Genomic DNA, 25,681 nt, shown 5'->3' with positions numbered 1-25,681 from the left:
ATGTTTAGGCAGTTGAATAGAATGCCAATCAAGCTGTCTGCTTTACATTACAGGAATTACTCTCATTCTCACTACAAGATACAAAGCCTCTCATATCCTTTTCAGTACCAATGTTTATGAGAGGAGCCTAGTTAAGGTTAAGGACCTTCAGCGAGAAGGGTCAAATGTCTGAGCCTGTTGTTGTACACATTGGATTTTGCTATTACTGAGGAAGTGGATGTTTCTGTAGTCTTCCAACTCTCCTTCCAAACCCCTTTTGCTACTTAGGCACTCAGCATCATTTAGGCTGAATATTAGAACAGCAGGGTTAAGTCTAAACAGAACACCACACAGTACAGGCTCTTCAGCCCATGATGTTGTGCTGACCTTTTAACTTAATTTAAGAGCAATCTAATCCCTCTCCTACATAGCCCACCATTTTTTCTATAAGCCATGTGCCTATCCATGAGTCTCTTAAATGCTCCTGATGTATCTGCCTCTACCATCACCCCATGGAGGGCATTCTACACACTCACCACTTTCTGTGTAAAGAAATTACCTCTGACATCCCCCTTATACTTCAATTATCTTAAAATTATATCCCCTTGTTAGCACTGGGATTGCTCAGATATGTCTAGTGCATATTGCTTTCGCTGCTTTCGATGCATGTATCAAACAGCCTGCTGGAGGAACTCAGCGGGTCAAGCAGCATCTATGGGAGGAAGGGAAGCATTGATGTTTCAGGTCAAAACTTTCAGGGCTTAATGTATTTACAGACTGTAAATGGCCCACAATGTCTCATGAATTCGGTTCTGAGTAACCCGATCTATTCTGAATCCATACAGCAAAAGTCATGCCACAACACCCTGAAGAGTATCCTTTATGCGAAGACATGACTGTAATAAGTAGATTGGTGAGGACCGGATCAAGTTGATTTATTCCTTGTGTTGATTCATTCATCTCTCATATTTTTGCGCTATGGAAAAGTGCACATTTTGTTCCCCAGGTTCAGCACTAGGAACACTGTTTTTGATACAAAATGTTTTGAATTCAGGACATAAATTTAAAATCTGCTGATCTCAAAACTTGGAATCTTAGAAACACTGAAGATAGTAATTCATATAAAGGGAACACAAATGGAGGCTGAAGAAAGGGTGAACAAAATTCTTAAGACACATTTGTGAGAAGAAAGGAATTGTCAACATTCTGAGTTAAAGCCCCGCATGCCTGCATTTCTTTCCTCCCACATATGCTACTTGACACATTGCGTTCCTTCAGCAGGCTGTTGCTTCAGATTCCAGTATCTCATGTCTCCAAAATTCTAAAGCTACTGCATATGTATTAGTACAGATTTAAAACCATAGATGTTTCTAGTGCAAGACTAATAAATAGATAGTACTCACCAAGTGTGACTTCTGGGCAGCCATGTTTCTTTACCAACCTTTTCAATGCAAAACTTTTGAGGTCCATTACTCCCTGTTGGAAAAAACAATTATTGTCTCCAGCTAATCATGCACACTGCTTCATCAAAACAAGTTGTGCTGTCATGCAAGATCAAATATTTTCAAACGGTAATGCAAGTTTACAAGTTAAAAAAGTTTATACATTAGACAGCAGAAAGATTTCACAAGCACCACACCAACATGTGTAATAGCAGCTAATCTGCAATGTAGCAGACACTTCATTTATGATAAATTTCCTATTAATTATTTCATTCATTTCTGATATTGAGAGTTTATTCATAAGCCTGATATTAATTGTGCACCATTAGTTTACACCAAGGCAGCGGTAGGAAAATTATTGATTTTCTTCACTACTGAAGTGAATTATTAAGTCAACTGCACTGGACAATAGATGTTTCACTTCTTTGTCTATTCACCTCTCCATCTACCAATAGGTCAGTTCAGCCACTGAAAACATTTTCCCACCATAATTCTTCCCCTAACTTACCAGCTCTTTTGTTCATGGACCCAAATGTCCGAGTCTGTGTTGAATGCTTTTTACATGAATTATTAACCTTCCTACCCACAAGTTCTAAATCTTTTATTCATGATAATCTCTCTCCCTGCATAGTCCCAGATTCACTATGTTCTTATCCATAGCTTTAGACCATAGGAGCAGAACCCGGCCATTCGGTCCATCAAGTCTGCTTTGCCTGATTTATTATCCCCCTCAATGCCATTCTCCAGCCTTCTCCCTATAACCTTTAATGCCCTCACTAATTAAATGGATATACTTGAAGTGATAGTTGATAGGTTCTGAATTAGTCAGTGTCAAAGTGTACGGGGAGAAGACAGGAGAATGGGGTTGAGAGGGATAATAAATCACCCATGATGGAAAGCTGGAGTAGACTCGATAGACCGAATGGCCTAATTCTGCTCCTATGTCTTATGGTCTAATCAAGAACTTTATTTCCAATAGTTTGCTAGAATCAAGTCAAATGTTTTCAGTACTGCTTGCTATAACCAAAGATTTTGCATTCACATACCTTGGTATACAATGATTCTAATGAAAGAAAGCTGGAAAGCAAATTTGCAGTGAATCACATGCTCCCTTTTTCACAGTACAGCCCAAATAAAAGAAAAAATTGTAAAGCATGCAATACTTAAAATTAAAAAGTTAGCAGTTCATAAGTATTCATCCCCCTTTGCTCAGTACATATAGCAGTTATTACATCCAGTAGCCTTTTAAGTGTCTATTAGTTTTGTACAAAGTGATGGAATCAAGATTTGCCCATTTCTCCTTGTAAAATTGCACAAGCTGTGCCAGGTTAGTTGGGGAGTGGTGGCAAACAGCAATCTTGAGGTCTCGCCAGAGATGTTTGATCAGGTTATGGTCAGGACTCTGAATGGACCTCTCAAGGACGTAAATTTTCTTCATGTGTAGCCACTCCATGGTTTCTCTGGCAGTGTGCTTTGGGTCGTTGTCCCACTAAAGGATAAACTTGCTTCTCAGTTTAAGCTTTCTGGCAGAGGCTAGCTGTTTTTTTTAACCCAGGATCTCTCTGTATTTAGCAGCATTCATCTTCCCATCAATTATAATCAGATTTCCAGTTCCTGCTACTGAAAAGCATCCCCATAGCATGATGCTACCTCCACCATAATTTACAGTAAGGATGGTGTTACCTGGCTGATGGCACACATTCAGCGATTCAGGAACAGATTCTTCCCCTCTGCCATTCGATTTCTAAATGGACACTGAACCCTTAGACACCATCTCACTTTTTAAATATATATTACTTCTGTTCTTTGCATGATTCTTAACCTATTCAATATATGTATACTGTAATTGATTGATTTATTTATTACTATTATTTTATTGTTTTTTTCTTCCATATTGCATTGAACTGCTGCTGCTAAGTTGACAAACTTCACGACACATGCTGGTGATAGTAAACCTGATTCTGATGCACAGTATTAGATTTATCCATACATCCACTTAGTGTTGAGGCCAAAATGTTCCACTTTAGTCTCATCTGACTACAAGACCCTCTTTCACATCTAATGCCGTAAACCATTTCTGCTGTAAAGCAAGGCAAAGGTAACATCACGCTATGGAGATGCTTTTCAGCAGCAGGGATGGGAAATTTTGTCGGAATTGATGGGAAAATGGATGCTGCTAAATATAGAGATCTTGGTTAAAAACCTGCTAGCCTCTGCTGAAAAGCTTAAACCCGGGAGGAAGTTGATCATTTAGCAGGACAATGACCCAAAGCACACTGCCAGAGTAACCATGGAGTGGCTTCAAATGAAGAAAATTGATGCCCTTGAGTGGCCCAGTCAAAGTCCAGACCCTAACCCGATCAAACATCTCTGGCAAGGCCTCAAGATTACTGTTCCCCGCTGTTCCCCAACTAACCTGGCACAGCTTGCAAGGAAGATTGAGCAAATCTTGCTCCATCACGTTGTGCAAAGTTAATAGAGACTTACTCCAAAAGACTACTAGCTGTAATAGCTGCAAAAGGTGGTTCAACTAAGTACTGAACAAAGGGGGTTGAATACTTCTGAATTGCTGACATTTCAATTTTGAACTTTTAGTTTTCATGCTTTATAACTTTACCTATTTACTGTGGAGAAAAAAAAGCAGCATGTGATTTTCAAATAAAATTCTCAGTTAAGTTAATCAAAATCCCTGGTTGTAATACTTATTTATATGAATAAAGGATCGGGGACTGAATACTTCTACAAGGCACTGTAATTGCTTTTGTACATCTTATAATGACTGGCTATATTGCAACACAGATAAAGGCAGCCTAATTAGGTGGACAGCATGTACAGGCAGGCCTCAGAGCATTATAAAGGTACAAATGTGTTGGCCAGAAAGAATGACAATCTTCAAATCAGTGAATTCAAATGAATCAAGGACAGTGGAAGTAGACTTTGTTCTTGCCGTGTTCTTGGGGGATGGAGGCTGCCATTTTGTGAAGACACTCGATTCTCCATTTTGTGAGCTTGACATGCTGGACTTGATTAGTGTTTTAAAGAAGACACAAAGACCAGGTAATCTGCTGGACTGGAGGTCATTTCCAAATAAGGAGTTTTTTGTGAGGTGTTCTTTGGTTGGCTATAACACGCAGACTTGTGAATGCCTGAGGTGATTCAAGCTCATTGCTGACTGAGAACAAAGAGCCATGAGTCAGCAACTGTCCCTTGATGGGAAGAGGACAATAGATGGATGCTGCTTTGGACCAGAGCCAATGACCAGGTGTTAAAGGCCAGACACATGACCTGCGGCCAATGACATGGGAATGTGACATTTGAATTGATAAGCAATGGATATAAAAGTGGATGCTTTGTGTGTGCTGGTGGCAGTAACTTTGAAGAATAACCATCGCAGATACAAGCAAGAAAAACCCTGCGTGAACACGTGGAGAGTGAGTCGGGACCACGAGGAACAAGGAGCGCCTGGCCAGCATAAATTCCTCCGGCCGGGTAATACCTTTGCTATTCCTTGACTATCCAGCAGAGTCAGGGGTACTTAGCAGGTGTGCGCACAAGGTATTTAGTGTATAAATTCACGTATTTGTTAGTTTGAACAATAAAGGTAATTGTCAGTAAATACAGATCTCTTTATGCCTCACTCAGAATCGTTGGAAGAGGTAGAAGCGGTATCTCTCTCTCCTCTCCTTTCCAACAAATGGAAATTAAAAAAATAATTCCTCTCAGACAGCAGTGAAATGTAGGAATGTGCCTATATATCTCCCAAGTTTAAAAATCTGATTAAATATTTAAATATATATTACTTCTGTTTTTGCATGATTTTTAAATTAAATTCTTGAGTGTGGTAAGAAAACATTTACATCCTTTTGGAAAATAACATGCAGTATGTACACGGCTTTTATACTTAAATGTAAATTACAAGTTAAATGTTTCTTTATACAAGTATAGAAAGTATTTACAATAATTAAATTGTTCTAACTTAGCAAAACATCTACATTATTTGCATCTAATTCAAAGTTTAGGCAACTTGACAAAGCTGCAGTAACATTTGAGCAGTTCTGCCTACCTAGAAGCTCAGCAAATCCTCCCAATGGTAAGCGGCAGGTACCAGTGACAAACTGCATCAATCGTAAACGTACTTCATTGTCCATCTCCTTCACAAACTAGGAAAAAATATTCAAATTCACTTAAGGCAACATGAAACAAACCTATAAAATGTGATTAGAATGTCAATATTCACAAAAAGGAGGGACTAATCCCAGAAACCAGAGGTAAATAATTTTTGGTTACTAAGGGATTCAAGGGATAGGGGCTAGTACAGGAACATGCCACTGAGGTTAAGGAACAGTCATAATCTTATAGAATGATGCCTCCTTGTGTTTCCATTTCTTTAAATAAATTGCAGCATAATTCTGCAAATTAAATGTTAAACACTTAAGTTAGAAGTTGTTAAAGGGATTTTTTCTGGACCTTGCTGAGCCGTTTTTGAATCTCAGAGCTGCTGTCAATTAAACCACGATTTGCATAATTGAGGTGCACTTTTAGTAAGAAGTAGTTTTTAGAATATATTAAAAAGGTTAAATCCATTAATTTTTTCTTTACCTAGATTGAGAATTGAAAATATGACCTTTGTTATTTACCCCTTAAAGTAACAGTACCAGCAGGGGCAGCATGGTGGTGCAGCTAGCATCTCATAGTTCCAATGTCTTTGGTACTGTTTGTATGGAATTTGCATACTTCCTGCAATCATTTGGGATTTCTCCAAATTATGGTTACAACAGAATGTAGGTACAAACCCAGATGTTGGGACAAGGTGCAGATTCTATTTGTCATGCACAACATTTGATGCAATGAACTAGGTTTAATTAATAGCAAAAGGGACATGTGCATTGACAATAAAGGTGATCATAATGTAATCAAGCCGAGTGTCTAACAAACACAAAGTGTTTGAAATACACCACCCTTGAAAGCCTTCTTTGATTCCCCGGTTCACTGGTGGGAAGCCACCAAGGAGAACATCAAGAGGTTCTTCATACGCAAAGGCATCCAGAAAGCAAGGCAGGGGCAGAGGGAACTGCGTAAACTCCAGACAGAGTTGCAGCAACTCCTCCTTCTGCCTTCGAGGGGGGTGGATGTCAGGGAGGAGCTGCGGGAGGTGAAAGGCCGGCAAGCCCAACACTTTGTCACCGAGTCCTCCAAGATCATCTTCCGATCGAGGGTCCAAACCGTGGAGCAGGACGAGACGTGCTCACGATTCTTCTTCCAAAAGGTGCACGGGGGGAGCTCTGTGATCCACAACCTTAAGGAAGAGGACGGCTCAGTCGCGTCCTCGCAGACAGACATACTGAGGATCTGCAGGTCCTTCTATGCCGGTCTGTATGGAGAAAAGGCCACAGACTCCACAGCCTCCCGCAGCTTCCTGTCGTCTATCACGCAGGTCTTAGACGACGGCAAGCGGGAGAGTCTGGAGCAGCCACTGACCCTGCACAAGCTGACTGGCTCCGTCCGTTCCTTTGAGTCGGGTAGGACTCCCAGAAGCGACGGCTTACCGGTCGAGTTGTATTCGGCTCTGTGGAACCGGATGGGCCCCGACCTGCTGGAAGTGTACAACGCTACGCTCCTGGCAGGCAGCATGTCAGAATCCATGAGGAAGGGCATCATCACCCTCATCTACAAGCAGAAGGGGGAGAGGGAAGACATTAGAAATTGGAGGCCAATCTCACTCCTGAAAGTGGACTACAAGATCCTGTCCAAGGCTATCGCCAACAGGGTCAAGTCTGCACTGGAGCAGGTGATCCACCCGGACCAAACCTGCGCTGTACCGGGCAGGAAGATCTCAGACAGACTCGTGCTGCTGAGGGACACCATCGCCTACGTGCAGGACGGGGGGTGGACGCCTGCCTGGTCAGCTTGGACCAGGAGAAAGCCTTCGACAGGATATCGCACACATACATGGCGGATGTACTCTCCAAAATGGGATTTGGGGAGGGAATCCAGAATTGGATCAAACTGCTCTACATGGACATCTATAGCGCAGTCCAGGTCAACGGGTGTGAAACAGACAGCTTCCCCATCAGGTCTGGAGTCAGGCAGGGCTGCCCTCTCTCCCGTCTTGTTCGTGTGCTGCACAGAACCCTTTGCTGAAGCCATCAGGAGGGATGAGGGCATAAGAGGGGTGACGCTTCCAGGTAGTGGAGGGACCCAAGTCAAAACCTCCCTGTACATGGACGACGTCACCGTCTTCTGCTCTGATCCGAGGTCAGTTCGCAGGCTGATCAGCATCTGTGAACAGTTCGAGCAGGCATCGGGGGCCAGGGTCAACCGCACGAAGAGCGAAGCCATGCTCTTCGGCAACTGGCCCGACTGATTCAGCGTCCCCTTCACCATCAGGGCTGATCACATGAAGGTGTTGGGGATCTGGTTCGGAGGGGCCGAGGCATGCAACAAGAACTGGCGGGAGCAGACTGCCAAGGTGAAACAGAAACGGGCTGTGAGGAGGGTGCTCCCTATCGATAGCGGGCAAGAGCCTGGTCATCAGGTGTGAGGTGCTCTCAGGGCTGCTGTACTTGGCGCAGGTGTGGCCAGTCCCCCGCTCCTTCAGCTCGGAAATCACCCGAGCCGTCTTCAGATTCGTCTGGAGATCCAAGATGGAGCGGGTCAGACGGACCACCATGCAGAAGTCCCTGGACAACGGGGGCAAAAACGTCCCCAATGTCGCCCTCACCCTGATGGCCAGCTTCGTGTGTGGCTGCATCAGGTTGTGTGTGGATTCCAGGTACGTGGGCACCAAGCACCACTATGTGCCCAGGTTCTACCTGTCGCCCTGGCTACGAAGGATGGGTCTGGCCCCCTTACCGCGCAACACCCCTGTCAGCTGGTCGTTGCCGCCATACCTGTCCTTCGCAGAGAAGTTCTTTCAGGTCAACGCCTTTGACCACAGGGCCATCAGGCAGTGGTCAGCACATAAGTTCCTGCAGGCACTGCAGGAGAAGGACGAGATGGACACAGTGGGGTGGTTCCCCAAGCAGACGGTCCAGTTCATCTGGCAAAATGCCTCATCGCCAGACCTCACCAACAGGCACCAAGACCTCGCCTGGCTAGCAGTGAGAGGGGCCCTCCCAGTCCGATCCCTCCTGTATGCCCGGAACGTCGTCTCCACACCCCTCTGCCCACGGGAGGACTGCAGTGAGGAGGAGTCGGTGATCCACCTCTTTGCACATGGTGGGTTCATAGAGAAGGTGTGGAGGAGGATGGAAGGGGCAGTGTCGAGGTTCATCCCCAGCAGCTGCGTAACAGAGGACTCTCTGATCTCGGGCTGTTCCCGGGGACACACATCAAGACCAACATCTGGTGCTGCTGGCAGATCATCAACTCGGTCAAAGGCACTCTTTGGTCAGCCCGAAACTTGATGGTCTACCAGCACACGGAGATGTCCGTGGGGGAATGCTGCCGACTGGCACATTCTCAGCTGCAGGAGTACGTACTGAGGGACGCACTCAAACTCGGTGTAGCCACCGCAAGGGCCCAGTGGGGAAGGACCACAGTCTAGGGTTCTTCTCCCGCGAGAGTTGAGGGGTGGGGGGGGTTGGGGGTATACCCCCTGAATGTAAATATGAAAGAATAAAGTGCCACGTGGGTGGCAAAACTTTTGAACTTTGAAAATGTAAAGACAGTAATGGTAGCAACTGTAAAGAATTGGAAGTCTTTGAATGGTTATTGTATATAATTTTATTTTTGAATAAAGTATATTTTGTTTAATAAAAAGTCAGTTATCATCTGTGGACATAGAATTGTATTTAACGTTTCAGGGTGATTGGAACTACCCAAAAGCAAAGGTGACAAAGGTAGGCTGTTAAACTTGAATAACTTTCCACCCGACAAACGTGAATGAATTTTTGGAAAAGTTGCTTAAAGCAGTGGACAGCGGACTGCCTGTAGATGTTATTTATATGGACCTCCAAAGGCATTTGATACAGGCTTTTTGATTGTAGCCAAGGTGGAATTTCAAGCAATTTATGGCAGTGATGAGATTGAGAAAACCAGCTGAATGTAAGGAGGTAGAGGATAAAGTTAGCAGGCTGAAGGTGGTTATCTTGCAAATGTCTGTTTGAAACCCAATCTCTTTATCAGTTATATGCTGATGATGGGAGTAGAAGACATTTGTTGATGACATAATATTGGGCAGCAATAAGACAAAATTAATATAAAATAGATTTTATATTAAAATTTATTAAATCTATATTAAAATTAAAACAGATTAATCAAAATTTGGCATAAAGATTACAATGAAAACAAATGCAAGGTCATCCATTTTGCACATGGAGAGGATAGAATTAACTATTTTCTAAATAATGAACCACCAAAAATAACGTAATTCAAAAGAAGCTTGGGGAGATAATTATTCTACACAAAAACAGCAAATCATCCGAACTGGGGAAGGGCATTAAGAGTTATATTTTGACCCTTTAAAACCCAAGTTAAATCACTCCTAATGCATTCTCAGCATTCCCGGATGGTCTGCTTTAGGAAGATCTGCTCACAGCTCAGCGTGGATTTATCAGAGTAACATTGGCATTCTTAAGTGTTGAAACAGAAAGGGAGTTTCCCCAACTATGGTTTGGAATTCGCTGATATTTACAACATAAAGAAAGAATACGATCATTGTTGTCAAGGGGAACTGATGGAACAGGCAAAAATAACTCTTGCTGGTTTGGAAGTCTAAGATTAGGGAGCAAAGTTGTTAGAAAAAATGCCAGACAATTTAGAAGTAAAACAAAGGTTGGCAGAATTTTTTTTTAATTAAAAGTTTAGTTTTAAACCCAATATCTATAGATTTGTTTACCAAAGGTATAGAAGAAAAATGGGAATTAGGTATGCAGATTGTTTACTGTTCCAGATTCCAGCATTTGGAGTCTCTTCTGTCTGCATTGTGTAAAAGAGTTGGACATCATACTATAGTTGTACACATCAGTCAGGCCATACTTTAAGTATTATGTACAGTTCTGGTTGCCACACTACACAAAGGACATGGTACCCTCAAAGGAGTGCAGAAGAGATTTACCAAAATGTAGTCTGGAATGAAGAGCTGCAATTATAAATACAGATTTGATAGGCTGGGTTTATTCTCACTGGAATGTAAAAGGATGAATTGTGACCTTATAGAGGTTTATAAAATTGTGGTGGTCATGGATAAGGTGAATGGTCACAGTCTTTTTTCCCCAAGGATAGGAGAGTCTAAAACCAGAGAACATAGATTTATGGTGAGAGGGGAAAGATTTAAAGGGTCCTGAGGGGTAAGTTTTGTCAGAGGGTGTGGCTATCTGCAATGAGCTGCCAGAGAAAGCAGCAGAGGCAGATTGATAGGCATTTGGATAGGTACTTGGATACAAAAGGTGTAGAAGCATAAGGGGCTAACGCTGGTAAATAGGATTAGCATAGACAAGCATTACAATCAGCACAGGTTGGGCTGAAGGGCATGTTCCCTTGTTATATAAATTTATGACTCTAATTATGTTGTAGAAAAGGAACAAAAGGATTAAACAGCCAATATCTATATGTCAGAAGAAAAGTAAAACTACAAGATTGCAATGAGGCAAAAGTGAGTTCATAAAACCTTCTAAATTTGAAATGCCAGATGTTAGACAACACCTTAAAAACCTTGAGGAGATCTTAGTTGAACATGTAAGGTTGATGGACAATCTATGTTTAACAAAGTAAGCTTAAGAAATATATTTTGTCAATATTTAATTTATGCTACTGAGAACAGTATGTTGCAGCTACAAGTTAGTGACAGCAAGATAAAATGAATACCAGATGGCTGCATATGCCAAAATTTTACAATAAAGTTACTACATATTAATTCAGCCTATTGAAGATAGGTTATGCTAACTTCTCAAATAATAAAATTAATTATTTGGGTATATTAAGCAACCCACAACTGAACATTGCTGCCATGTAATTAATGGATTTTAGCTCTAGTAAGTTAATGATAACCCTATAACAATTATAGGGTTGTTATAATTGTTTAATTATAAATAGGAAATAGGCCACCTTGGCCCTTCTAGTCCGTGCCGAATGCTTACTCTCACCTAGTCCCACCGACCTGCACTCAGCCCATAATCCTCCATTCCTTTCCTCTCCATATCGTACTTTAAATGACAATATCGAACCTGCCTCTATCACTTCTACTGGAAGCTCGTTCCACACAGCTACCACTCTCTGAGTAAAGAAATTCCCCTTCGTGTTACCCCTAAACTTTTGCCCCCTAACTCTCAACTCATGTCCTCTTGTTTGAATCTCCCCTACTCTCAATGGAAAAAGCCTATCCACATCAACTCTATCTATCCCCCTCATAATTTTAAATACCTCTATCAAGTCCCCCCTCAGCTTTCTATGCTCCAAAGAATAAAGACCTAACTTGTTCAACCTTTCTCTGTAACTTAGGTGCTGAAACCCAGGTAACATTCTAGTAAATCTCCTCTGTACTTTCTCTATTTTGTTGACATCTTTCCTATAATTCGGTGACCAGAACTGTACACAATGATAACTAAGTGACTAAAATAAGTTGTGCCCTGTTAATCAATAACTTTTAGTTTTAATGTCAACTGTAACCTCAAAAGTTAACCTGATAGAAATGTTGGTTAACTAAAAGGATCAAGATTGTTTAATGTCATTTCCCATATACAAATGTAATGGAGTACAAAATAATTGCTACTCTGGATCAAATGCAGCACAAAAAAAAAACAGGGTAAAGACCACAATAATAAAAAAGCACAATAGACATAAATACATAAGGCAGCTTGTATACATAGACTGATTGTATATGCATAAAGTGATTCTAGGTATAGGAGTGTGTGTACATAAGGTGGCTTTGGCAGGAAATGATAAAATAGTGGTGGATGGTTAAGACATGAAAAATTATCATTTACAGAAATTATCATTTATAACATGCCAAGATGCTGGAATACAGTAAAATATACAATTGAATCTAGTAAAGCATGATTATTGTGTGATGATGGAGATATTAAAGTTATGATTTAAAAGCCTTATTAATGATGAAAAGTGAAAATCTGTTTTTGAGATCTCAAACTTAGGATGTCCTCTTCTTAAACAATAGACAGGCAATTCATTACATTAGCAAGCTTGGACTAGATGTCTAATTGGTTTTAGGAATTTTATGATTCATACCTGCCAGAACCAAATGATTTGTTTACTGTTTCTGGTGTAATGCCGGTAGACGGTATTCCTCTGCCAATCCGTAAGATCTACTTCTTGCATGCCACAGAGCATAACCTGTATAGACAGACAGTGGTTTTAATTTCTAACTGTATGAGTCTGTATGTCAGCAAACAATCCCACAAAGATAAATAAACCTTTCAGAATTTAATTCAAACATTAGTCAGATTCCAAACAGATCAGAAGTTCAGAGTGAAGGTCAGAAACCTCTTTGGCAAATTAGTGGTGAAAGTCAGAGCAATATATCCTGACAATTCCATGCAGGTTTTCTCAATTTCATTACAAAATGAGGTAAGGCATTCCCCATAGTAAAGAAATACAGAGAAAATGGAAAAAGCCAAGCTGAGCCATGAAGGGATGTTATTGAACACTAGAGCACAGGTGAGCATTAAAAAGCTGAGCGGGTGGTGGGAAGTGGGGGATGTTGAATGGAAAGGAGAATAGAGCAGAAAGGATAAGTATTAAAGAGCAGAGTGTGGTGGGGCTGAAAGGGAGGTATCAAAAGGAATAAAAAGCACTGAAGGGGAGAAGAGCATATTGTAGAATGGAGGCGATGGGTACTTTTTAAATCTGGTACAGAAATCAATTTTAGCTTTATCACTTCCAGTGAAAAGTTTATAACTAACTTTTATAGTTTATAGTTTTAAAGTTTATAACTACCAGATAGCTTTAGCTTTATCTGTGGAACAATACAACATGGTATTAAGAAAGTAGAAAATTTTGCAGCCTGTTAAGTGTGAAAAGTGCTTTAATAAAGCCAGATAAGCATGAAAAATGATAAACAAATACAACATTACACCTTAAAAATAGAGAATTTTCTGAAAGGGTTAAATAAGTAAAGAGATCTTTGAATACATGATGAAATCATGAAAATCAATATTGCTGGTCAGCAATACACTGAACATAGCAACAAAACAGTAAAACAATTTTCATGGCCCATATAATTTATTAGTAAAGCTTTAAAAGGTACAAATCTGCAGCAAGTGGGGAAAATGGATTTACAAAATTGGTTTCAGAAATGAGAGGTTACAACAATGTGAAATGCAGAATGAAAATAGGCAAATAGCTTAAATGTTTTTGACAAGGTACAAGAAGAATCCAAGAAAGAAAGAAAGACATTTGCTGGAAGATCACAATGACAAAGACAGATTCAAAGATCATGAACATCACCATCATGAGTTGACTGAATGGTTATTTTCTATTCCCATGGCATGTATTCTAGGTAGTTCAAAATTTTTTAATATAAAGTGCAGTCCAGGTTAAAGAAACTCCTAATACTTTGGCAACTATTTTCCAATATTGATTTCACTTCTTTCTTTTATTAAGGTCCCAAAATGGATTTTATTTTCCTGTCTAGCTGTAGACTTTCATTTTGAATTTGTTCAATAAAACTGGCATCAACGAGAAATCACAAAAGATATTCTTGATGTGTACTGAAATGAAAGAATGTGCTTTCCTAAAAGGTGGGAGTTTATTTGGATTAGTTCTTGTACCCCTTATAGACAGTTTGCTCAGCTCTCAGTTTAGCTATCTAATGGACAGAGGGAAAAAAAATGTTATACGGTGCTTGCAACAATTTATTTAATTCAATTGCTAGAAATGTATTATAAATTTAAAGAGATTTGATAGAATGGTTCAATATGGACATAAAGGAATAACACAATGGAGCAACTGCCTTGCAGTTCCAGAGACCCAGGTTCTACCCTGGTCTCCAGTGCTGTCCTCGTGGAGTTTGTGCCTTCTCCTTCATCTGTTTCGGTTTTTGTTCCAGGTTCTTCAATTTCCGAAAGGCACGCAAGTTTGGAAGTTAATTGACCACTATATGTTAAGTGGAGAAACCTTTGGAGAATAGGTTACAGGGAAAAAAGTGAAAGGATAGATTGCCCTTTATATAGGAGCCAATACAGGATTGATGCTGCAAACACCCCCTTCCATTGGGGGATTTTCGCCCATTCTTCCTTGCAAAAGGCTTCTAGTTCTGTGAGATTCTTGGACCATCTTGCATGCACTGCTCTTTTGAGGTCTATCCACAGATTTTCAAAGACGTTTAGGTCAGGGGACTGTGAGGGCCATGGCAAAACCTTCAGCTTGCACCTCTTGAGGTTGTCCATTTTGGATTTTGAGGTGTGTTTAGGGTCATTATCCTGTTGTAGCAGCCATCCTCTTTTCATCTTCAGTTTTTTTTCCACAGACGGTGTGATATTTGCTTCCAGAATTTGCTGGTATTTAATTGAATTCATTCTTCCCCTCTACCAGTGAAATGTTCACCATGCCACTGGCTGCAACACAAGCCCAAAGCATGATTGATCCACTCCCCTCCCATGCTTAACAGTTGGAGAGGTGTTCTTTTCATGAAATTCTGCACCCTTTTTTCTCCAAACATACCTTTGCTTGTTGCGGCCAAAAGGTTCTATTTTAACTTCATCAGTCCACAGGACTTGTTTCCAAAATGCATCAGACTTGCTTAGATGTTCCTTTGCAAACTTCTGATGCTGAATTTTGTGGTGAGGACACAGGAAAGGTTTTCTTCTGATGACTCTTCCATGACGGTCATATTTGTGCAGGTGTCGCTGCACAGTAGAACAGTGCACCACCGCTCCAGAATCTGCTTATTCTTTCTGAAAGTCTTTTGCAGTCAAACGGGGGTTTTGATTTGCCTTTCTAGCAATCCTACCAGCAGTTCTCTCAAAGTTTTCTTGGTCTTTCAGACCTCAACGTGACCTCCACTGTTCCTGTTAACTGCCATTTCTTAATTTCTTTACGAACTGAGGAAATGGCCACGTGAAAACGCTTTGCTATCTTCTTACTGCCTTCTCCTGCTTTGTGGGCATCATTTATTTTAATTTTCAGAGTGCTAGGCAGCTGCTTAGAAAAGCCCATGGCTGCTGATTGTTGGGACAAGGTTTGAGGAGACAGGGTATTTATAAAGCTTTGAATTCTGCATCACCTGGCCTTTCCTAACAATGACTGTGAACAAGCCATAGCCTTAACAAGCTAATTACGGTCTGAGACCTTGGTAAAAGTTATCTGAGAGCTCAAATCTCTTGGGGTGCCCAAATTTTTGCATGGTGCTCCTTTCCTTTTTTCACTCTAAAATTGTACAAAACAAAAATAATATACAAACCTTGCTTAAAATCTTGAAAAAAATGTTTCATCTTTAACTTTATGACTTTTGGAGATCAGTTCATCTTCTACTCACTTAACTATTCACAGTAACAAAAATTTTGACCAGGGTTGCCCAAACTTATATGCCACTGTATATACCCCTCATAATTTTGTATACCTCTATCAAAACTCTCCTCAATCCTCTATGTTCCATGGAATAAAGACCGAACCTATTCAATATTTCCCTATAACTCAGGTCCTCCAGTCCCAGCAACATCCTTATAAATTTTCTCAGGACTCATTCAACCTTACTTTAATCTTTGCAGTAGGTAGGTGACCAAAATTGCACACAATGCTCCAAATTAGGCATCACCAACATCTTATACAATTCAACATAACATCCCATCTCCTGAACTCAATACTTGGATATATGAAGGTCAAAGTATTCTTTTTTGGAAGAGGACAGCGAGGCTTTGAGAAGTGCGGCGGCGGCCATTTTCAAATTGCTTCTCAGATCGGAGTTCTGAGAGGCGGGACTGCGCAGCGTGTGAAGGAGGCCTGGGAAGGAGGGAAGATATTAGAAGGAGAGAAAGAGTGAGGTAGTTCTCTTTTGGAAGAAGACAGCGAGGCTTTGAGAAGAAGTGCGGCGGTGGCCATTTTCAAATTGCTTCTCAGATTGGAGTTCTGAGAGGCGGGACTGCGCAGGCGCGTGAAGGAGGCCTGGGAAGGAGGGAAGATATAAAAAGAACGCAGCCTTAAGCAGCGGGCAGCTTCGTTTGCGGGCAGCGGAGTGAGCCGGGAGCAGAGTGTAGGGCTTAGGCGGAAGAGGGCACAGCAGGCTTATCTTTTAGTTCTCCTAGTTATTTTTCAGTTATTCGGGAAGTATGAGTGTGAGGGCAGCTTGTTGTTCTCGGTGTCGGATGTGGGAGATCCAGGAGTCTCCGAGTCAGCCGGACGTCCACATCTGCGCCAGGTACGCCGAACTGCAGCTCCTGAGGGACCAAGTTAGGGAACTGGAGCTGCAGCTCGATGACCTTCGCCTGGTCAGGGAGAGTGAGGAGGTGATAGAGAGGAGTTACAGGCAGGTGGTCTCTCCGAGGCCATGGGAGGCAGATAGGTTGGTCACGGTCAGGAAGGGGAAGGGGCAGGTACTAGAGAGTACCCAGGTGGCTGTACCCCTTGACAATAAGTACTCATGTTTGAGTACTGTTGGGGGGGGGACAGCCTACATGGAGGAAGTGACAGTGGCCGGGCCTCCGGCACAGAGGGCGGCCCTGTTGCTCAGAAGGGTAGGGATAGAAGAGGACCATAGTAATAGGGGACTCGATAGTCAGGGGTTCAGACAGGCGGTTCTGTGGAGGTGATCGGGAGTCCCGGATGGTAGTTTACCTCCCTGGTGCCAGGGTCCGGGACGTTTCTGATCGCGTCCAAGATACCCTGAAGTGGGAGGGTGAGCAGCCAGAGGTCGTGGTACATGTAGGTACCAATGACATAGGTAGGAAAGGGGAAGAAGTCCTGAAACGAGAGTATAGGGAGTTAGGAAGGCAGTTAAGAAGAAGGACCGCAAAGGTAGTAATCTCGGGATTACTGCCTGTGCCACGTGACAGTGAGAGTAGGAATGGAATTAGGTGGAGGATGAATGCGTGGCTGAGGGATTGGAGCAGGGGGCAGGGATTCAAGTTTCTGGATCATTGGGACCTCTTCTGGGGCAGGCGTGACCTGTTCAAGAAGGACGGGTTACACTTGAATTCTGGGGGGACCAATATCCTAGCGGGGAGGTTTGCTAGGGCTACAGGGCAGACTTTAAACTAGTAAGATGGGGGGCGGAAATCAATTTGAGGAAACTATGGGAGAGGAGGTTAGTTCACCAGTAGAGCAAATAAGTAGACAGTGTGTGAGGGAAGAAAGGCAGGTGATGGAGAAGGGATGCGCTCAGCCTGAAGATGTAGGGGAGAAGAAAGAAAAGGATAATAAATTTGAATGCATTGTTAGGGATGAAAAGAGAGGAGGAGGTGGAGAGTATCTTAAATGTATCTATTTTAATGCTAGGAGCATTGTAAGAAAGGTAGATGAGCTTAAAGCATGGATTGATACCTGGAATTATGATGTTGTAGCTATTAGTGAAACATGGTTGCAGAAAGGGTGTGATTGGCAACTAAATATTCCTGGATTTAGTTGCTTCAGGTGTGATAGAGTAGGAGGGGCCAGAGGAGGAGGTGTTGCATTGCTTGTCCGAGAAAATCTTATGGCAGTGCTTTGGAAGGATAGATTAGAGAGCTCCTCTAGGGAGACTATTTGGGTGGAATTGAGGAATGGGAAAGGTGTAGTAACACTGATAGGAGTGTATTATAGGCCACCTAATGGGGAGCGTGAGTTGGAAGAGCAAATCTGTAAGGAGATAGCAGATATTTGTAGTAAACACAAGGTGGTGATTGTGGGAGATTTTAATTTTCCACACATAGATTGGGAAGCTCATTCTGTAAAAGGGCTGGATGGTTTAGAGTTTGTGAAATGTGTGCAGGATAGTTTTTTGCAACAATACATAGAAGTACCAACTAGAGATGGGGCAGTGTTGGATCTCCTGTTAGGGAATGCGATAGGTCAGCTGACAGATGTATGTGTTGGGGAGCACTTTGGGTCCAGTGATCACAATAGCATTAGCTTCAATATAATTATGGAGAAGGACAGGACTGGACCTAGAGTTGAGATTTTTGATTGGAGAAAGGCTAACTTTGAGGAGATGTGCAGGGATTTAGAGAGAGTGGATTGGGTCAAGTTGTTTTAAGGGAAGGATGTAATACAGAAATGGAGGTCATTTAAGGGTGAAATTATGAGGGTACAGAATCTTTATGTTCCTGTTAGGTTGAAAGGAAAGGTTAAAGGTTTGAAAGCGCCATGGTTTTCAAGGGATATTAGAAACTTGGTTCGGAAAAAGAGGGATGTCTACAATAGATATAGGCAGCATGGAGTAAAGGAATTGCTCGAGGAATATAAAGAATGTAAAAGGAATCTTAAGAAAGAGATTAGAAAAGCTAAAAGAAGATACGAGTTTGGTTTGGCAAATAAGGTGGAAGTAAATCCGAAAGGTTTCTACAGTTATATTAAAAGCAAGAGGATAGTGAGGGATAAAATTGGTCCCTTAGAGAATCAGGGTGGTCAGCTATGTGTGGAGCCGAGGGAGATGGGAGAGATTTTGAACGATTTCTTCTCTTCGGTATTCACTAAGGAGAAGGATATTAACCATATAACAATCACAGCACGGAAACAGGCCATTCCGGCCCTCCTAGTCCGTGCCGAACTCTTAATCTCACCTAGTCACAGATATTGAATGGTGTAAGGTGTGAGAAACAAGTAAGGAAGTTATGGAACCTATGACAATTAAAGAGGTGGAAGTACTGGCGCTTTGAAGAAATTTAAAAGTGGATAAATCTCCGGATCCTGACAGGATATTCCCCAGGACCTTGAGGGAAGTTTGTGTAGAGATAGCAGGAGCTCTGACGGAGATCTTTCAGATGTCATTAGAAACGGGGATTGTGCCGGAGGATTGGCGTATTGCTCATGTGGTTCCATTGTTTAAAAAGGGTTCTAGAAGTAAGCCTGGCAATTATAGACCTGTCAGTTTGACATCAGTGGTGGGTAAATTAATGGAAAGTATTCTTAGAGATAGTATTTATAATTATCTGGATAGACAGGATCTGATTAGGAGTAGCCAGCATGGATTTGTGCGTGGAAGGTCATGTTTGACAAACCTTATTGAATTTTTTGAAGTAGTTACGAGGAATGTTGACGAGGGTAAGGCAGTGGATGTAGTCTATATGGACTTCAGCAAGGCCTTTGACAAAGTTCCACATGGAAGGTTAGTTAAGAAGGTTCAGTCGTTAGGTATTAATGCTGGAGTAATAAAATGGATTCAACAGTGGCTAGATGGGAGATGCCAGAGAGTAGTGGTGGATAATTGTTTATCGGGATGGAGGCCGGTGACTAGCGGGGTGCCTCAGGGATCTGTTTTGGGCCCAATGTTGTTTGTAATATACATAAATGATCTGGATGATGGGGTGGTAAATTGGATTAGTAAGTATGCCGATGATACTAAGGTAGGAGGTGTTGTGGATAATGAGGTGGGTTTTCAAAGCTTGCAGGGAGATTTATGCCGGTTAGAAGAATGGGCTGAACATTGGCAGATGGAGTTTAATGCTGAGAATTGTGAGGTTCTACATTTTGGCAGGAATAATCCAAATAGAGCATACAGGGTAAATGGTAGGGCATTGAGGAATGCAGTGGAACAGAGAGATCTAGGAATAACAGTGCATAGTTCCCTGAAGGTGGAGTCTCATGTAGATAGGGTGGTGAAGAAGGCTTTTGGAACGCTGGCCTTTATAAATCAGAGCATTGAGTACAGAAGTTGGGATGTAATGTTAAAATTGTACAAGACACTGGTAAGGCCAAATTTGGAATATTGTGTACAGTTCTGGTCACCGAATTATAGGAAAGATATCAATAAATTAGAGAGAGTGCAGAGACGATTTACTAGGATGTTACCTGGGTTTCAGCACTTAAGTTACAGACAAAGGTTGAACAAGTTAGGTCTCTATTCATTGGAGCGTAGAAGGTTGAGGGGGGATTTGATCGAGGTATTTAAAATGTTGAGAGGGATAGATAGAGTTGACGTGAATAGGTTGTTTCCATTGAGAGTAGGGGAGATTCAAACGAGAGGACATGATTTGAGAGTTAGGGGGCAAAAGTTTAAGGGAAACACGAGGGGTTATTTCTTTACTCAGAGAGTGATAGCTGTGTGGAATGAGCTTCCTGTAGAAGTAGTAGAGGCCAGTTCAGTTGTGTCATTTAAGGTAAAATTGGATAGGTATATGGACAGGAAAGGAGTGGAGGGTTATGGGCTGAGTGCAGGTAGGTGGGACTAGGTGAGATTAAGAGTTCGGCACGGACTAGGAGGGCCAGAATGGCCTGTTTCCATGCTGTGATTGTTATATGGTTAAAGTACCAAAACTTATCTTTATGACCTATCTACCTTTATGGACCTGTGTTCCCAGATCCTTCTGTCCTACTGCACTCTTCAGTGCCCTACCATTCACTGTGTAAGACCTGGTTGGTTCTACCAAAATATAAAACATCACAATTACCTGCATTAAATTCCATCTGCCATTTTTCAGCCCATTATTCCAGTTGGTCCAGATCCTGCTACAAGCTCTAATAGACTTCCTTGCTGTCCACTACACCCCCATTCTTGGTGTCATCTGCAAATTTGCTGATTCGGTTAGCCACATAATCATCAAGATCATTGATATAGATGACAAACAACAAAGGAAGGACCCAGGACCAATCCCTGTGGTACGCCACTAGTCACAGACCTCCAGTCAGGGAGGCAACCTGTGGGACCTTGTCAAATGTCAAATATTGTCCACGTAGACAACGTCCACTTCCTTGCCTTCATCAACTTTCCTGGTAACTTCCTCAAAAAACTCTATTATTTGGTTAGACATGACCTATCATGCACAAAGCCATGCTATCTCTAATCAGTCCATGTCTATCCAAATACTTAACCACAGCTTCAATATCTCTTGAAAACCAAGATTCCCTAAACCTCTTTACATTTTATTCTGACAGGAACATACAAGCCTTGTACTGTCAACAAGTCTTCCCACTTACCAAGTGCACCTTTGCCAATAAACTGCCTGTCTCAATACACACTTGCCAGATCTTTTCTAATACCATCAAAATTGCCCTTTCTCCAATTTAGAATCTCAACTTGCAGACAAGATCTATCTGTTTCCACATTTACTTTGAAACTAACCCCATTATGATCACTAGATGCAAAGTTTTCCCCTGCACAAACTTTTGTCACCTGCCCTTGTCTCACTCCCTAATAGGAGATCAAGTATCACACACTCTCTCATTGGGACTTTTATGTACTGATTAAGAAAACTTTCCTGAACACATTTGACAAACTCCATCCCTTCTCATAATTTTACAATACAAGAGTCCTAATCAATATTTGGAAAGGTAAAATATATAACACTTTTCGCAACAGCCTACGATCCTTCCACAGATTTGGTCTAAATCCCCCGGACTGTGGTGGTCTGTAATACAACCACTTTCTTATTTTTCCGTTCCACCCATAATGCCTCCCTTGACAAGTTTTCCAATCTGTCCTGACTGAGCGCTGCCATGACATTTTCCCTGACTAGTAACGCCGGCCCTCCTCCTTTAATCCCTCCTGCTCTGTCACATCTACAACAACGAAAACCTGGAATATTGAGCTGCCAGTCCGGCCTTTCCTGCAACCCTCTCACTAATGGCTGCAATATCATACTTCCATGTGTTGATCCAGGCCCTAAGCTCATCTGTGTTTCCTATGATATTTCTTCCATTGAAATATACACACCTCAGGATACTAGTCACACTATGCCCAACCTTTTGATTCCTGACTTTGTCTGTGGTCTTAATAACATCTGGCTCTACAATGCTTGAAAGCATAATGAAAACATTCAACAATAACTTTATGGGCCAATAGTTATTATTTTATGATTCTAATGGTTCTAGATTTAAAATATTTTCATTAAAATCATATATTACACAACAAATTGAGATAACTAATTTATTCCTGGTACTCATATTAAAGGTATGCAATGTCCATGAGAGTAATATTATCTACTTTATACCCTATTAGTTTTTGATCAATTACATTTAATTCCTCCAAGAAATAAAACCCAAATAACAAGGATAACCATCTCACCTCTAGCTCTTTTTCATCAAAATACTGGAGCCACTGTAGAGGTACTACCTCATTGAAGCCATCCAGGAAAGCTCTGGTCTGTTCTTCCACGCCACGAGTAAATCGCCATTCTGCCATGAGACTGGAATGCAGAGATATGAATTCAAGTAAATGCACAGAGAACTCTGCTTAATTGATGTAACCACAAACGAAAAACAGCGTGTGAATTCTGACGGTAGCAAATGCAGGAAATGAGTAGCAATATCTAGATGAGAACAGAGAAGCCTTAAGACCCTGAGACATAGGAGCATAATTCGGCCATTTGGCCCTTCAAGTCTGCTCTACCATCCCATCATGGCTGATTTATTATCCCTCTCAACCCCATTATCTTGCCTTCTCCTTCTGACCTTTAACACTCTTACTAATCAAGAACCTATCAACCACCACTTTAAATACACTTAATGACTTGACCTGGAAGAAGGGGCCTGAAGAAGGGTCTCCGCCCAAAACGTCAACTGTTTGTTCATTTCCATAGATGCTGCCTGACTTGCTGACTTGCTTCAGCATTTTGTGTGTGCTGGTAGATTCTCTCACTGTAGGAAACATCCTCTACAAATCCATTCTATAGGGCTTTCAATATTTGATAGGTTTCAGTGAGATCCCCCTATTCTTCTAAACTTTAGGGAATACAGGTCCAGAGCCATCAAACACGCCTCATACATTTACTCATTCATTGCCAGAATCATTCTCATGTACAACCTCTGAAAATTCTCCATTGGCAGTACATCCTTTCTTAGGTAAGGGGCACAAACTGCTCACAATACTCTCAATGGGGTCTGACAAATGTCTTATAAAGCGTAATCACATACAAGAGAAAATTTGCAGATGCTGGAAATCCAAGCAACACACATAAAATATTGGAGGGTCTCAGCAGGCCAGGCAGCATCTATGGAAAAGAGTACTGTTGACTTTTTGGACAGAGACCCTTCATCAGGGCCAGTCCTAACGTCCTGGAACCACATTTCAAGGACAAGTATGCAGCAATTCCTCATCTTATGCTGGGTCAGCCACAGATGAAAGCAATCATGCTTGTTTTCCAATAAATAAACACTGGAGAGCACACTGACGGGAAGAGCTAACCTGCAGGGCCAGCCCTGGCCCGACAGGAATTCCAGCATATCGCTGCACCTCTGTTCTCTCCCACACCACCTCCAGTGCCTCCTCCTCTGGGTGATTGTAATAGGCGATGTCATCAGACGAGGGCCTGATCCATGCAACGATCGAGGGCGCACGGTTCCTCCGCCAACAATCTTGCCAATTAACCAATAAACCAGACTTGCAGTATTTTATATTATCAACATCCGAAAAGGTCTTGTTATCACAAGAAAAACACTTAAGACATATATTTGCGCCATTTGTTGGACCCAGCAAGGTCGCTGCAACCAAGCGCGCCAAGTTACCACTACCTACCCTTCCACTTATCTTCAAATCGTCCACAAACTTGCCATCAATTCCGTCATCCAAATCATTGACACATAACATGAAAAGAAGTAGTCCCAACACCAAACCCTGTGGAACACCATTAGTTATCGGCAGCCAACCAGAAAAGGCTCCCATTTATTCTCAATTTTTGTCTCCTACTGGTCAGACTTCTATCTATGCTAGGATCTTTCCTTCAATACCATTTGTTCTTATCTTGTTTAGCAGCCTTATGTACAACATCATGTCAAAACCCTTCTGAAAATCCAGGTAAACAGCATCCACTGGCTATCCCTTCTCTATTCTGCTTGTTATTTCCTCAAAGACATACAACAGATTTGTCAGGCAAGATTTCCCCTGAAGGAAACCATGCTGACTTTGGCCTATTTATCACGTGATTCCAAGCACCCGAAAACCTCATCCTTAATAATGGACTCCAACATCTTCCCAACCACAGAAGTCAGGCTAACTGGCCTATAATTTCCTTTCTTTAGCCTCACTCCCTCCTTCAATGTTCAAAATAAAATTTATTATCAGATTGCATAAATACATGTCACCATACACAACCCTGTGATCCTTTTTCCTGTGGGCATACTGAGGAAATCTATAAAACAGCAGCGAGTAAAGGATCTTTGATAATGAATGCTGCTTTTCTACGGCAACATTTCATGTAGATGGTTGGGAGTGCTTTACCCGTGATTGTCTGGGCCGTATCCATTACCTTTTGTAAGATTTTCTGCTTAAGGGCATTGGTGTTCCCATAACAGGCTGTAATGCAGCCAGTCAGCACACTTTCCACCACATACCCATAGAGGTTTTTCATGACATGCCAAATCTCTGCAGACTCCTGAGGAAGTAGAGGTACTATCATGCTTTCTTTGCTATTATATTTATATGATGGGTCCAAGACAGGTTCTCTGAGATAGTAACACCCAGGAACTTAATGTTACTGGCTCTCTCCACCTCTGATCCTCCAATGAGTACTGGCTCATGGACCTGCTTTAACTCGCCTGGTCTACAATCTTACTGACATTGAGTGAGAGGTTGTTGTTATTACACCATTCAGCCAAATTTTCAATCTCCCTCCTGTATGCTGATTCATCACCACCTTTGATATGGCCCACAACAGCAAACTTGCTGGTATCAATAGCAAACTTGAATATGGTGTTGGAGCTGTACTTAGCCTCACAGTCATAGGTGTAAAGTGAGTAGAGCAGGGGCCAAGCACACATCCCTGTGGTGCCCCTGTGCTGATGGAGATTGTGTTGGAGATGTTTTTGCCAATCCGAACTGACTGGGGTCTGCAAGTGAGGAAATCTAGGATCCAATTGTACAAGGGGGTATTGAGGTCCAGATCTTGGGAGTTTACTGATTAGTTTTGAGGGAATGATAGTATTAAATTCTGAGCTGTAATCAATAAAGAGCACCCTGATGTATGCATCTTTGCTGTACTAATGTTCCAGGACTGTGTGAGGAGCCAATGAGATGATATCCACTGTAGACCTGTTGTTTCGGTAGGCCAATTGGAATGGACCCAAGTCGCCACTCAGACAGGAACTGGTGTGCTTCAGCACCAGCCTCTCAAAACACTTCATTACTGTGGATGTAAGTGACACTGGCTGATAGTCATTGAGGCAGGTTACCACACTCTTCTTGGACACTGGTATGATTGAAGCCTCCTTGAAGCAGGTGGGTACCAAACATGGCAGAGCAT

The 25,681-nt window shown here is 41.9% G+C and overlaps 1 protein-coding gene across 1 annotated transcript in view; it reads right to left on the bottom strand.

Annotated features, from left to right (window-relative positions):
- Positions 1-25,681, bottom strand: part of LOC140727045 (NEDD4-like E3 ubiquitin-protein ligase WWP1) — a 150,385-nt gene that overhangs the window by 3,320 nt on the left and 121,384 nt on the right. Inside the window, exons 20-23 of the mRNA XM_073044242.1 lie at positions 22,510-22,630; positions 12,606-12,710; positions 5,485-5,581; positions 1,383-1,455 (exon numbers count right to left, since the gene is read on the bottom strand). Of these exons, the coding sequence (XP_072900343.1) occupies positions 1,383-1,455; positions 5,485-5,581; positions 12,606-12,710; positions 22,510-22,630 (396 nt within the window). The remainder of the gene's footprint in view (positions 1-1,382; positions 1,456-5,484; positions 5,582-12,605; positions 12,711-22,509; positions 22,631-25,681) is intronic.

This window comes from Hemitrygon akajei, chromosome 1 (genome assembly GCF_048418815.1).
Source record: "Hemitrygon akajei chromosome 1, sHemAka1.3, whole genome shotgun sequence".
Taxonomy (NCBI): domain Eukaryota; kingdom Metazoa; phylum Chordata; class Chondrichthyes; order Myliobatiformes; family Dasyatidae; genus Hemitrygon; species Hemitrygon akajei.
Note: the sequence above shows the minus strand (reverse complement) of the source record. Positions and strands in the feature narration are given on the sequence as shown.